Here is a 15160-nt window from a genome sequence, read left to right as displayed (position 1 = left end):
AATCTTCTATCATGACATTCTAGTCTTCTCTCTCGCAAAGAAGGAACACAAACGACATCTACAATCTGTGTTCGAAAAATTGCATTGCAATAGCATAAAATCCAAGTTAATGCTAAGAAGAGTGATTTTTTCTTGACAGAGATTCACTATCCGAGACACATTGTCTCCCATAATCAAGTACGCATGGCCCCAGCAAAGGTACAAGCTATTTCAAATTGACCACAGCCTGCTTCGATTCATGATGTCTAAAGTTTCCTTGGCCTTTGTTCCTACCATAGATGCTTTATATGCCATTTTGCTCATGTAGTTGCACCTCTCCATGATCTCACAAAGTAAAAGATATCTTTTGTATGGGGGGTAAAACAGAAGTAAGCTTTTGAAAAGCGTAAGTACCTTCTCACTCATGGACCCATCGTCATTGTACTTGATCTCCGAAAACCATTTGAAGCACATTGTGATGCTTTAGGCGATTGCATTGACTCAGTTCTCAATCAAGAAGATCCATCCTCATTGTACCTGATCTCCGGAAACCATTTGAAGTACATTGTGATGCTTCAAGCGAATGCTTTGGCTCAGTTCTCAATCAAGAAGGCCACGCAATAGCTTATGAAAGTAAACGACTTTGTGATGCCGAGCTTCATGCTTCCATCTACGAGAAGGAACTCATGGCAGCCATCCATGCTCTCTCAGTTTGGAATCGCTACCTTTTGGGAGCAGATTTTACGATCAAGACAGATCATCAAACTCTTCGATACTTTCTCTCAACGGAAGTTGTCTAAGAAATAGATATGGTGGGCCAATTTTCTTACAATGTTTCGCTTCCAAATTCTGCACACTTCTAGAGGTAAGAATGTGGTTGAAGATGCTCTTTCTTGACGGCCCCAAGTCAATGCCATAACAAGTATACATCATCAAGAATTAGATCTCTACCCGAGATAAACCCTGAAAGTCATAATTAAATATTTTCACTATGGCCGTCCACGCAAGTGGCCGGCCGGACACAATGTAAATACGTCCCGACGGAGCAGACACGTTGAGTTGGTAGAGGCATGAAAACAGCCGAGCTAATTATGCTCCAATTCAATTAGAAAACCGGGTTTTTATGCCTATTTTTAAGTGAAAGGTTTAAAACCTTCAAAAATTAGTGGCCAGGCAATTTGAACACGGCCGAAGTTATTAAAGTATTAAAAGAAAATTCCCAGCGTGAGATTTAGATAACTCCAGCACTGATAGTTCTACGGGAAAATTCTCTCTCTCTCTCTCTCTCTCTCTCTCTCTCTCTCTCTCTCTCTAATTATGCTCCAATTCAATTAGAAAACCGGGTTTTTATGCCTATTTTTAAGTGAAAGGTTTAAAACCTTCAAAAATTAGTGGCCAGGCAATTTGAACACGGCCGAAGTTATTAAAGTATTAAAAGAAAATTCCCAGCGTGAGATTTAGATAACTCCAGCACTGATAGTTCTACGGGAAAATTTCTCTCTCTCTCTCTCTCTCTCTCTCTCTCTCTCTCTCTCTCTCTCTTTGGCAGACAAAAACCCAACGCTAAGCATAATAGGAGGTAGCCTTACACATTGGACACTCTCTGCAGCAGTTTTCACCCATGTAGAGACTCCTCTTTCCGCTCTCAGTTCAGCCCTCTCTCTCTCTCTCTCTCTATTTGTTGTTGCGGGTCCAAGAAGAGCACGTAGAGGCCACAAAGCACGCAGGAGCAGTGTAGGCCAGTCCACAAAGCTTGTGTGCATCCCTGAGTGGCCAAGCAATTTGAACACGGCCGAAGTTATTAAAGTATTAAAAGAAAATTCCCAGCGTGAGATTTAGATAACTCCAGCACTGATAGTTCTACGGGAAAATTCTCTCTCTCTCTCTCTCTCTCTCTCTCTCTCTCTCTCTCTCTCTCTCTCTCTCTCTCGCTAATTATGCTCCAATTCAATTAGAAAACCGGGTTTTTATGCCTATTTTTAAGTGAAAGGTTTAAAACCTTCAAAAATTAGTGGCCAGGCAATTTGAACACGGCCGAAGTTATTAAAGTATAAAAAGAAAATTCCCAACGTGAGATTTAGATAACTCCAGCACTGATAGTTCTACGGGAAAATTCTCTCTCTCTCTCTCTCTCTCTCTCTCTCTCTCTCTCTCTCTCTCTTTGGCAGACAAAAACCCAACGCTAAGCATAATAGGAGGTAGCCTTACACATTGGACACTCTCTGCAACAGTTTTCACCCATGTAGAGACTCCTCTTTCCGCTCTCAGTTCAGCCCTCTCTCTCTCTCTCTCTCTCTCTCTCTCTCTCTCTCTCTCTCTCTCTATTTGTTGTTGCGGGTCCAAGAAGAGCACGTAGAGGCCACAAAGCACGCAGGAGCAGTGTAGGCCAGTCCACAAAGCTTGTGTGCATCCCTGAGTGGCCAGGCAATTTGAACACGACCGAAGTTATTAAAGTATTAAAAGAAAATTCCCAGCGTGAGATTTAGATAACTCCAGCACTGATAGTTCTACGGGAAAATTCTCTCTCTCTCTCTCTCTCTCTCTCTCTCTCTCTCTCTCTCTCTCTCTCTCTCTCGCTAATTATGCTCCAATTCAATTAGAAAACCGGGTTTTTATGCCTATTTTGAAGTGAAAGGTTTAAAACCTTCAAAAATTAGTGGCCAGGCAATTTGAACACGGCCGAAGTTATTAAAGTATTAAAAGAAAATTCCCAGCGTGAGATTTAGATAACTCCAGCACTAATAGTTCTACGGGAAAATTCTCTCTCTCTCTCTCTCTCTCTCTCTCTCTCTCTCTCTCTCTCTCTCTCTCTCTCTTTGGCAGACAAAAACCCAACGCTAAGCATAATAGGAGGTAGCCTTACACATTGGACACTCTCTGCAGCAGTTTTCACCCATGTAGAGACTCCTCTTTCCGCTCTCAGTTCAGCCCTCTCTCTCTCTCTCTCTCTCTCTCTCTCTCTCTCTCTCTCTCTCTATTTGTTGTTGCGGGTCCAAGAAGAGCACGTAGAGGCCACAAAGCACGCAGGAGCAGTGTAGGCCAGTCCACAAAGCTTGTGTGCATCCCTGCGAAGAATAGACGCACTCAAACAAGTGTAGAACAGGCTGTCTACACAAATTTCAGCACTCCGGATATGTCCAGAAGCAAAATTCAGCCAAAAAGAACTCGTGTGGGTACTCCCTACGCGAGCAAATAACAACAGAAGCATTTCCCGGTTACAAATTTCAGCACTCCGGCTACGTCGATTCAGCCAAGAAGAACTCATGTGGGTACTTCCTACACAAGCAAATAACAACAAAAGCATTTCCCGCTTAGGAAATCTTAGTACAAAGCAAAACTAGCCATTCATGGCTACAAGTATGAAAATTTCAGCCAATAGGCTTCTGAATTTATGCATAGTTATGCATCAGTATAGTATCTCGGATACGAGCAGCATATGATGTCTCTGATTTATGTGCTTGTAATTGTTCAGAATGATAAAAAATCTCCATCAAGGGGGGGAACCACACCATCTTCTGGTCCCTAGTGCTGTGTCCGTCTTCTGTGTCATATCCTCTTTATCTTTAAGTGTGTAATCTCATATGGAGAAGGTTGATTAATTGAAAGTATTAGGTACACGCTTCCGTTTTTGTGACATCTGTTATGAGCTTGATTAGAGCTACAAGAGCATAAAGAACTCCGAGATACAAAGCAGTGATAGTGAAGTGTGTCTAGTGTAGTGTGTGGAGAGATTGTCCCGAAAGTGAGTAGTAGGCCCTATTTATAGCCCTCGGACTAGGACTCTGACCGACTGTACAATGTACCAATTACCGCAAACTGGCCTTGTAGTTACAATCCCAGCCTCGGGCTCAGACTCTGATCGATTGTATAATGTACCAGTTATCGCAGTAATTGGCCCTTGTATTTACCAATCCAGCCGACTCAGCCACATATTGGAATCTTCGTTTGGAAGCTATTTCCACCATTTGCAAGCTCAAAGAAGCAAGCATTGCAATCCTTTTTGAAGTTGAAGTATCGCAAAACCCATGAGTCTGCATCCGTCAAGATTTCTTCGCAGATCCCCCCAGGTTGTTTGCGAACTGTATAGCTCAGAACTAGTACCTCACCTTGAAAAGGGGGATGTCACATGCACATCTAACCCTACGTGCATGTGGACAAGCTAACCCCTACCTCTAGGGTTTAAGATAGCCTAGGAAGTGTTTCGGCACCCTTGTGAGCTAAGGACATGCATATCCAGGCACCCTTTGATTGCACATGAGCACAGCCAGTGTTTGCTAGGTGTAGGCATTGATAGTCTAACATCAGTATCTAAGCCTAGTAGAAGTCAAGCGGCATTTAATAGCCTTGCCTGACCGAGTAGAAGTCACCCTTGGAGCATCACAAGTCAGCACCCGATGGCAGCATCCCAAACCCTTTGGCATTTTCCATCAATCTCTTTAGCACCTTGGCGGTTTTCGCCAGCATTAGCCTTCAGCAATCATTGCCATCATCATTAGCAGATTCAACCCACCATTTGATCCTCATCATCACCAGCATCTACTGCAGATAGAGATCATCTCCTAGCGATAGCAGTTTACAGCCTTCAGACAGTAGAGCAGCCAGTGTTTCCTACATTTGCAGATTCAGACCGGATCAGCCAGCGTTCTCAGATTTCAGCCCATTCTCATCGTCATCATCGGTACACTCGACATGGGCCATCATTTCCTATAATTGCAGATTCAGACCGGATCAGCCAGCGTTTTCAGATTTCAGCCCATTCTCAACGTCATCATCAGCACACTCAACATGGGCCATAGCAGATTAGCCCATAACCTTGTCGCAATTGCGGATCCAAGTCAGATTCACTAGCGTTTTGCATTCTCAGCCCTTAGCCTCTCAGATCCAAGGCTCAAGCATCAATAGCAAGATCCCATCAGCATCTCAGCACCTTGAACCATTGTATCTGCATTTGTGCAATCTAAAGCAAATACCTACCTAGCAATAGAGAGGGGGGCCCTTGGAGGTGGGCAATGTTAAGTCTTCTCTCTCTTATCACTCATAGAACCTTTACGCACAGTCCCTGTTCGCTCTCTAGTATTGCACAACTCGCTCATGAACTAAAAGGAACCTTGAGTACTATCATCTCGAGTTCTTCTCTCTCTCTCTCTCTCTCTCTCTCTCTCTACATTCACAAGGGAGACGCACTCTGTATACATGGACGGAATCTACAGACGCCTATGCACTGAGGACCCGGGGCGACCTCTGGAGGAGCTAACTACTATACTGACACAGACATTACATGAGGCAGCAGCTGAAGCATACCCACACACACAGCCTGAGCAGAGCCGCCGATTTGGGAGCATGCCTCAGAACAGCTGGTACGATGAGGAGTGCCGCCAGACTAGAGCCAGACTTAAGAGGGAGGTGCTGTTGGGGGACGTCACTCACTAACAGTCACAGATGGACTTCCGACGCATGGTGCGGTGGAAGAAGAGGGCTTTTTTGGCTAAACTCGAGCAGGATCTATATCAGCTATTCTTGAGTCAAGACTCGCATGAGGCGTGGCGGCTCTTTCATGAGCAGTCCCCCCCCCCCCCTGCTATTTCCTCCACAGAGACCTAGGGTCAGTACGCATCATCTTTGTACACAGTACCCGGACAGCCGCCCCTCCCCAACCCCCCCGACCCATGCCCACATACATGTGTCTTTTTCACTGCTAAGATGGTGAAGAAAGCCATTGACAGGATGAAGACTGGGAGAGAATATGATCATGAGGGCCTAGTAGCTGAGCATTTCATGCATGCCAAAGACCTACTAGCAGAGCTTCTAGCAGTTATGTTTAACCGTGCCATGTGTGAGGGCCTACCGGACACTTGGAGCCTATCTACAATCGTACCTATCTTCAAATCAGGAGACCCCATGGAGCCTGGGAATTATCGCACTATTATGATTGGGTGTAACAGACTTGGACACTCCAAGTCAAGAATCAACCGCGACAGCACCAAATAACCACTTCAAAACAAATCACAGATCACAATAGATTTGCACTGGCCCGGCGGAGTTTCGTGCCTAGAGATATTGGCCCCAAAGACTGGCGCCCCTTTCGGTATTTCTTTTTATATTAATCAATCATCAAAGTACAAGAGAGCGGTTAGGGTTTCACTCTCAGACTCTGCGTCCAGATGCTCTGAGAAGTGAGGCCCTCACCACTAATTTAAAGGTTACAAGGGATGCCCAAAAGCAGAGCCCCAAAAGCTTTTAAAATCAAAAGCATCAGTTCTCTCTCTCTCTTAGAGAGTCTTTTCTCTTTTTTCATTAGAAAAAAAACAAAAGCAAAATTCGCGTCGCTCATCATTTTCCAAAAAAATAATAATAATAATAATAATAATCCGCCTCCGCGATTTCCAAAAATTAGGGTTTTTGGCAGAAATTAGGGTTTGCAGGAATTTTAGGGTTTCTGCTGTCCGCCACGTCGTCACTTTGTGACATTGGGCACACACTAGCACGGTTGTATGCATCCATTCTTGAGCAACAGCTGAGTAGATGGGCAGAGAGGGAAGGAATACGTGCAACTGGGCAGGCAGGATTCAGGAGAGGCTTCTCTACTCTTGACCATATCCTAACACTCGGGGCCATCATCGAGGAAGGCAGATCTCATGGGAGACGGATCTATTGTAGCTTTGTGGACTTCCGCAAAGCTTTCGACACGGTCCAGAGCTAGACTGATGCGCAGATTACAGGAAATGGGAGTACCCACAGAATTCATTTGGGGGATCATGGCATTGTACAGATCAGTAGTAGGGCATGTACGCACCCCGGAGGGACTTTCTACACTGGTTCACTCCACTATTGGGGTGAAGCAGGGCTGCCCGCTCTCTCCCACTCTTTTCGGTATGTATGTGGATGAGATTTCTGACTACATTGACAGCGATGGGGATAAAGGTGCTCAGTTGGCAGGGACATGGATTCCACTTTTGTTATATACTGATGACATAGTGTTGATATCCGAATCCCCAGAGGGAATGCAACGTCAATTGGATGCTCTGCATACGTTTGCCCTCGAAAGTGGTTTGTCTGTCAACCTGGGTAAAACCAAGGTTATGGTGTTTAATACCACCCCACAGTGGATCAAGAGGTCAGCACCTACACCCACATACGGCCAGGAGACTGTGGAGTACACAGACGCTTACACTTACCTTGGAGTGGTTTTTAGCGGACCTACATTCTCACTCAGAAGAGCAGCAGAAACCAGACTTACTAGAGCCCACGCAGCATTGGGTAGATTGGAGAGGATGTGTTCGCAGGTTCAGTTTCAAGAGCCCCGGACGAAGCTCTGGCTCTTTGACACCTTGGTGGCTTCAGCATTGCTCTATAGAACCGAGATATGGGGACCTTCACTGGATCACCACGGGAGGACGGGTTGCTCAGACGGATGGGGGAAGAGCAGCAGAAACCAGACTTACTAGAGCCCACGCAACATTGGGTAGATTGGAGAGGATGTGTTCGCAGGTTCAGTTTCAGGAGCCCCGGACGAAGCTCTGGCTCTTTGACACCTTGGTGGCTTCAGCATTGCTCTATAGAACCGAGATATGGGGACCTTCACTGGATCACCACGGGAGGACGAGTTGCTCAGACGGATGGGGAAACATGGAGAAACCTCTCGTCTCTATTATCTCGCGGCTCATTAGAGCCAAGGCATCAATACCACGGGCCATTATCCGAGCAGAGCCAACGGCCCCCCCACTTGTGGTGGAGGTGCTCACCAGATCAGTCTCCTTCATAAACCACACATGGGCACTTCCTAGAGACACATATGCTCGCATAGCACTTGAATCCTCTCGACAGTTAGCCATACAAGGAGATACAACATGTTGGTATGGGGAGATGACATCATGGTTTCAGGCACATGGGTTCAACATAGACCGGCTGCCACCATTCCATAACTCATTGGATGCACCATCTCTCACCCTTACACAGTCAGAGATCACCAAGCTCATACGCCAAGACCTGACCCAGCTAGACACCAGAAGGACATGGATACAACCACCACAGGAATTGGGCACGAAGATGGCTTTTTACAAAGACCACCTTCTCCAACTTACGGAAGATGGTTTTGTGGCGAGACCCAGATACATGGATACCCACTTGTCTCATGGGATACGATGTGCTATTGGCCAGTTACGCACATCTTCTCACCAGTTGCGGATTGAGACAGGGAGATACAGCAGAGTACCAGCAGAGGACAGGACATGCCCCTTGTGTAACATGGAACCTGAGACAGAGCTACACTATACATGTCGCTACCAAGTCTACTACGAGATACGAGGCCGCTTCCATTGCTTGTTCAAAGAAGGTTTTGGACCACTCTCAAGAGTCATGGGATACGAAGATCAGAGATGTCTGGGTTTGTTCTTGCTCGAGCTGCGCAGACACAGAGATAGCCTGATGAATGGCGAGGCTAGCTAGTCTCAAAGACGGATCACAGACTTCTTCAGAGCAGACACGGGACAGCCGCAAGAGCCACTCCCACAGCAAAGCTCCCCTTCGTCTCATACCAGAGGCACACTAATTGACCGAGCGATTGAACTGGGGAAATCCACGCGCCCGCGACTACGAAGAACTACACAGCATCGACGGAGGCTACGACAGAAAATTCGGAGCATGCTGGCCAGGCATGCACGACGCCCCTAACCATGGAGGAAATTGATAACGACCGATGCTAGATCTCTTGTGATTCAGCCATCCCAACAAGCTGCCCATTTTTCGCTTAGTCTTTTGCTTGGTTCACATCGATCAACTTAGGACCCCATAGTATATATCTTTGTTTTGTACTGTTGTTAGGTTATTTTGTTACTCTGACTTTGTATCAAATCCACCACTTTGTAACTTTCGGGTCTCATAGGTCATTATGGCCTTTTGAAGACGTTAATATAACATTTCATTTCGTTTCATCTCTCTCTCTCTCTCTCTCTCTCTCTCTCTCTCTCTCTCTCTCTCTCTCTCTCTCATAGAACCTTTACTCGCAGTCTCTCTTCTCCTTCTAGTCTATTGCACAGCTCTCTCATGAACTAGAAGGAACCTTGAGTATGCACTAAGCACTCATCCCGAGTAATCACCTTAAACAACTGCCGGTCCGGTGCCAGCATGCCACATCATCACTTTGTGAGACCTTCTAGAGGTGAAGGTGATTGTCACATGTACATGAAAAGAACGCCCATCACCACCTCTCAAAGTAGACAAATTGCGCGCTCTCAAAAAGTGACCACATCATAGTCCAGCTGGCAAGGGTGGAAGAAGGCATGTAATGAGATTTTGTATTACAACTTAGACCCAGTAAAGATCATTGCAATCACAAAGAACCTATGGGTTAAAAGAAAATCGTTTGATGCTGGGACCATGTCAAGGGAGTAACTATCCAATATCACTAGACTTGCTTCTTCACCCTCAGAATAAGGATATGAACCTGGCATCTCTTGCAACCAACTTTCTGTTGCCCCATGTGACAAAACCAGAATAAAGCTCTTCTTAGGATATGAAGAAACAAATGGCTCCCAAATAATGTGTGCCCAAGAAAAGTCCACAAACAGACGGACAAGGCTCACACATGGGATCATGGCCAGTGGACATAGGCCATTTACCAATACTGTGAGCAGCAGTAAACTCCTACAAAAAGTAGACAAAGTCCTAAGTAGGCTCAGCATGCAACCTTACACACATTGTACTGCTGACAGAGCAAGATTCATCTACAAGTGCCCGCTGAATAAGTTCAAAAATGACACCAGAAAAGTGGAGTGGAAGATTATTCCATAGGATCTCTCCTACATCCATAATCTTACGGTGAAATTTGGTCAGCTAGCACATAGATCTATGTTCACATTTTGGTCTTGACAAACCACTTTAGAGAGAGACCCAGGAAGTGATGTAAAAGAGCTGCTGGGGTGGTCAAGATAATTGAAAATCGAGTGGCACAAAGAAAATTACGCCACCAAAGGGTCTCAAATGAGCACTGCTAGAACGATCAAAATCTCATAGTTCTTCATCATCATCACGGGACCTAGGCAGATTAAAACGCTCCTGGACATGTCGAATAGCAGTACTGACGTATCAGCATCCAGATATCTTGACCAGATACACCGTGCTATGGAAAGGGCTGGGCTGGCACCCCTTCAAGCCTAATCATTTTGTCCACTCTCCTAATTGGTAGCATTTATCATCTCTTAAAAGTGTACCCGGAAGGACCATATAAAGTGCTGTCTACTATGGTTCTACAATGAGAGCCGGTGGCCGGCGAAAAAGACCCCTGACAACGGAAACTTGACAGCTATATATTTATGAAAGAAAGGTAACATTAACAGTGCATCAGTAAAGTTCCATAGGTACGAAGAGGCACTGGAGTAGTATTAGGGTCTTATTTATAACCACCATAACCCAAGCATCTGGTTCACATTGGCCAGACGCTGCTCAGGCACCCATTCAGATGTCTAGGGGCAGATACAAACCAACCTCCATAAACAAGATCGTGCAATCCTTTTAAAGGCGTAACTTTCTTAAAACAAGGCAGTATGTGCAGCTGTCCATTGCTGCAGGAGTTATCCATTCATTTCAGTCATAAGAATCAGCATTTATTCTATTCTAACAATGCCCTGGTATATTACCATAAATATCTTGAGCATGTCACCATGAACACCTAAGCTGAATTTTCTTGTGAAGCTCAGGCATGATGTGGATTGGAAGGGGGAGTTCAAGCCTAACCTTCAACCCATCTTCGTGGAAGCCATAGCCTTGATATGCTCCACAGAACCAGATGCCCCGCCTCCCTTGGATGCTGTCCAAATGTCTGGACGCCACAGCTGCAGCAGGTGATGGGATGGGATGACTAGTCGTCCACTTTAGAGTTGAATCCTGTGGGGGTGTACTAGGATTGAGCGTGACCAAGAATGGGAGACCAGTATCGCCAAGATTCTGTCAAGAGATACTTACATTAGCCTTTTTCTTAAAATTCTGTCAGATGGATCTTAGCATAATCTTTTGTCGCTACCTGAAGTTTGTTAAGCCAGTATGTAAGGCAAACTCCACTGGTTTCGCAGCCAAGAAAATTCCATGCACTCCAGGCTGCCGTGTTCTTGGGCATGTATTTACGATCTCTATGGAGGTAAATATCACTACACAAAGCAATTCCCAATCAATGATTGATGCTTGCTCTAAGTACCAAATGAACTGATTCCAACGGTCAAGTCGCTTGCCTACCTGCAGCTAATCGAAATTTTTACCTGTAGCTGTACTGAAAAGCACCCAGTATGGTGTGCTCTTCGGTTGTTGCATCAGATCCCAAAAGCGTTAAAGCATCAGGTGCGTGTGCACCAATTATGCACCGATCATACACATCAGTGTGACCTTCTGCATCTTCTACTTGAATACCTGAGCATCAGAAAAATTTATTCACAAACCGAATGCAGTTGCAGGCACATTGGCGCTTGCTTAATTAAGCAATGTACACAAAATTGGGTATTCTATGGTAACCGGTGGTTGGCTTCATGTGGACAATTATTGTATATATGCATATTTCTCTATCGCACCCCTTCTCCAAGCAAAATATAGTGTTTGATGCACACCTTGATGTAAAGAAGAGACTTTGGTTGCTGTGCAGTTTAGTCGTAGATCACAACCATGTGCTCTAAGCTCTTCAATAACCTGAAAAGTAGAAAATCAACCAACCAGTCAGTTATCTGATAAGAACGCATAACAAGAACCGACTTGAGTGAAAAGAGGAATTTTATTCACCTTTGTCACGTAGCTTTGTGAGCGACCTTTCACGGTCAACCACTGAGGGCGACCAAAGACCTGCACGTACACAAGGATACCAATCATGATTATTATTGAGGTGTTTTAAGTGTTTCTCTTTATCCATCACATGAAAAGTTCCAAGCATATGGAAGGGAGAACGGTTGCTACTAATTCCCTACTACCTCCAGAAGGTGGTGATTTCGGCAGAACGTCAGAATTGAGACTGCAGAGGATTGCAATACATGTTGAGAGGAGCATGACCAAATCGAAGCGCACATTGGCACCTATGCAAACCATGAAAATGTTACACCTAGCCTGCTTTTTTTTCTTATGAACATTCTCAGAGAAGAAATACACATTATTACCAAGTAGAACTGAAGAAACTCATTTGAGTACCCTCGCGTTTTCACAAAATTCTCAAGAGTGTCTTTCACATAAGCATCATCATCATCGGTCTCTATACTATCAAGGTATCTGCCACAATTTTCATAAGTGCTTCAAAATCGGACACATAATATGGCCCTGAAGAATGAGCAACATTGCACTCTTCCAGTTTGTAGTGTCGTATAAACTTGACATCCCACTTCAGCCAACTCTTACCGTACTACGTCATGTTGGAATTTCATAATTTCTTTAATCATTCGCAAGAAGTAAGGATTGAGCAAGTTCTTTTTTTGTGCAAAAAGACCCAGGAGTCCATTGCTACTCCATTCCCATCCCTTGCCCTCATCAAGGCTAATGGAGAAAGACATGTCTGATTCTTCAATTTCAACTCCCAAGTCGTCAAAAAGCTTGAGCATGTTTGGGTATGTGACCTGCAAAGGAAAAGCGTAAGTCATGCCGCAAATTTTCAGTGAGTGTAACCAAACTGAGGACTGCAAGGAGAACGAAAGTGTCTTACACTCCAAAGAGTCCTTGCCACTAAACACAAGTTGCAGTCACACTTGTGACATCATTTACATGAACGGCCTGAATAGCAAGCATAATAAGCTAATACTCGGTTTGAGGAATGGAAGAGCTAGTGAAAGCTATTGAGCACTGACGACGTTAGTTTGGATGTCTTAGTATTTAGTCAATCGATACTATGCATGATGGAGATGATGGATATATGGTCTATGGGTGACTCACATGAGTCTATACATTGCTCTTCCCTTCAAAAGTGAATTTTGGCTTATCCTCGGACCTTGATTCATCTAGGCATATATATAAAGCTTTGTGTGTTTTCTTAGAGCATCTGTTGCACAGCAATCATAGTGAGAACTCTTATGGATTCTTGCACTAGCACAAAGTAATTTGGCATATTGATGTACATGGGGTGACCTTGAAGAGCCTGTGCAGAGCTCAATCCTGCACATTCTGCCCATATCTCTGTATGTTCAAGACATGAATTGAAGTTATGGTCCTCCTAACTTTGTAGATCCCAGGTCCAGCAGACAATAACATGCGTCATGACCTCTCTCTCTCTCTCTCTCTCTCTCTCTCTCTCTCTCTCTCTCTCTCTCTCTGGTTTCCCCTTGCAATTCCATCCTCAGCTTCAGTACCAGTTTTTCCAATTGTCCTTGTGCTAGCATTAATGTTCCCTTTTTCTGTTTTACCACAGTTGTACATTAATTTGTCTCAAAGGCCGAGTTCAACCCTCCAAAAGAGGTTAACAATCTTGATTTCAAGAATCGTCCAATAGATTTTTGAGGTTTCCCAGGATTCTTTCTACGCCGTTGAGCGTTATCTTCTCGTGCGTGCACGCGTGCATGCGTGTGTGTGTGTGTGTATGGGGGGGGGGGGGGGGGGGGGGGGGGGGGGGGGGGGGGGGGGATTGGTTTGTGGATAAAGAAGAGGAAACTGGAAAACCTTTCGATCAGCCATGTGTGGAAGATTGGTTATCCAAGTTCCCTCTTGAGTAACAGTTTTCGAGTTCAAGACTTGTGGACAGTCGGATATATCTTTGAGGTCCCTTGGGATTGTTCCTTCATCGTTAAAAGCTAGCTCTCTCTCTCTCTCTCTCTCTCTCTCTCTCTCTCTCTCTCTCTCTCTCTGTGTGTGTGTGTGTGGGATTGGTAAACAGATCCATAATCGGTATGGGAGAGCAGCAAATTATGTCCCTCTGCTCGACAAAAGAGTGGATAATGCAGGTAAGACGTTTCAACGGAGCAGACGTTCCATTATGGAGGACTTTCTTGTTTTGCGAGTGTAGAGCCACTGCCTCCTTGTTCTGAATGTGGTTTGCTTTCTCTCTTCGACCTTGATCATTTGGGGGGTATACACTCCAGCTAAAGCAAAATGTGTGCGTTTTCTCATGCAAGAACAAGAAGATGCTTATTGCAGAGTAACTGCATTGTGAGTTCGAGCTATGTGTGTGTGTGTGTGAGAGAGAGACACAGAGAGAGAGAGAGAGAGAGAGAGAGGGGCGAGTACTCTATTGAAGACCATGAAGCCAAGGTCGAGGGAGACTCCATCTGCTTGTACAGTTCTCGCATGGCCTCCCACATTGTCCTCTTTCTCATACACAACCACCTCCAAACCTGCCAATGCGAGCGTACGGGCCGCCACGAGGCCGGCGATCCCTGCCCCAATGACTGCAACTCTGGTCATCCTGAGGCACAAATCTACAAGAAGGCTTGCACCTGGAAGGGGAGTGGAGGGGAGGGGGATTGTGAGCTTCACTGCAATCAGTAGATTGATGCCTGAAAGGCAGGAAATGGTATCCGCATTTGGCCTGCACCTCATCAACTATACTTGGACCATTTTGTGTGTGTGTGTGTGAGAGAGAGAGAGAGTGTGAGAGAGTCTCTTCTCTCTCTAAAAAGTTGATTATGGAGGTGCCGAACTCCGCAAGACAATTAAAGAGAGAGAAGCTAATCCTCTGTGCGCGAGTTATTTTTACCAGTAGGCCCTTTCGTCTCTCTCATTGATCTGACGAAGGGGCTACTCGTAAAAAACGTCGCTCTCTCTCTCTCTCTCTCTCTCTCTCTCTCTGCTCGCCTCAAAATGCAGGCAAAATACAACTTGGAAGCTTTCGCTGCCATCTCTCTCACTCTCACTCTCACTCTCACTCTCTACGACGTTAATAAAAACTTTTATCCTCCCCCTTTCCTCTCTCTCTCTCTCTCTCTTTTTGCGCGGACACACACGTACCACGTCTCTTTGCGCGGACATTTCCTGGCGGGTGTTTAGGATGTGGTCACACGAGCAATAGTATGCCAAAATCAGTATCATTGCAAAAAGCCTTGAATGGTTGCGCATGTGTTATCATGGGCATGTCTTGTAAATAAAGTAATCGACAATCAGGATTTGTGTAGAACGATGCCACATATTGTCCATTTTTTTCTCTCAGGTGGTGGTCACGCAAAGCTTACTTATCAGTTATTTGAACCGATAACTAGCCTCAGCCTCATTCTTGGTCACACGCAATAGGAAATGA

The 15160-nt window shown here is 45.2% G+C and overlaps 1 protein-coding gene across 2 annotated transcripts in view; it reads right to left on the bottom strand.

The window, feature by feature from the left end:
- The window catches only part of LOC147465145 (uncharacterized), a 46341-nt gene extending 31732 nt beyond the window's left edge, over positions 1–14609 (bottom strand). The window contains exons 1-9 of one of the 2 annotated variants that reach the window (XM_086518428.1): positions 14155–14609; positions 12343–12557; positions 12108–12216; positions 11925–12026; positions 11740–11799; positions 11571–11649; positions 11229–11376; positions 10997–11120; positions 10711–10920 (exon numbers count right to left, since the gene is read on the bottom strand). In XM_086518428.1, the coding sequence (XP_086374554.1) occupies positions 10711–10920; positions 10997–11120; positions 11229–11376; positions 11571–11649; positions 11740–11799; positions 11925–12026; positions 12108–12216; positions 12343–12557; positions 14155–14466 (1359 nt within the window). In that variant the 5' untranslated portion in view covers positions 14467–14609. The remainder of the gene's footprint in view (positions 1–10710; positions 10921–10996; positions 11121–11228; positions 11377–11570; positions 11650–11739; positions 11800–11924; positions 12027–12107; positions 12217–12342; positions 12558–14154) is intronic. The other variant, XM_086518436.1, reaches the window with a different exon arrangement.
- Positions 14610–15160: the final 551 nt, after the last annotated feature.

This window comes from Adiantum capillus-veneris, chromosome 1 (genome assembly GCF_014529385.1).
Source record: "Adiantum capillus-veneris isolate H3 chromosome 1, ASM1452938v2, whole genome shotgun sequence".
In the NCBI taxonomy this organism is placed as follows: domain Eukaryota; kingdom Viridiplantae; phylum Streptophyta; class Polypodiopsida; order Polypodiales; family Pteridaceae; genus Adiantum; species Adiantum capillus-veneris.
The sequence above is the reverse complement of the archived record's forward strand: the minus strand, read 5'-3'. Positions and strand labels throughout refer to the sequence as shown.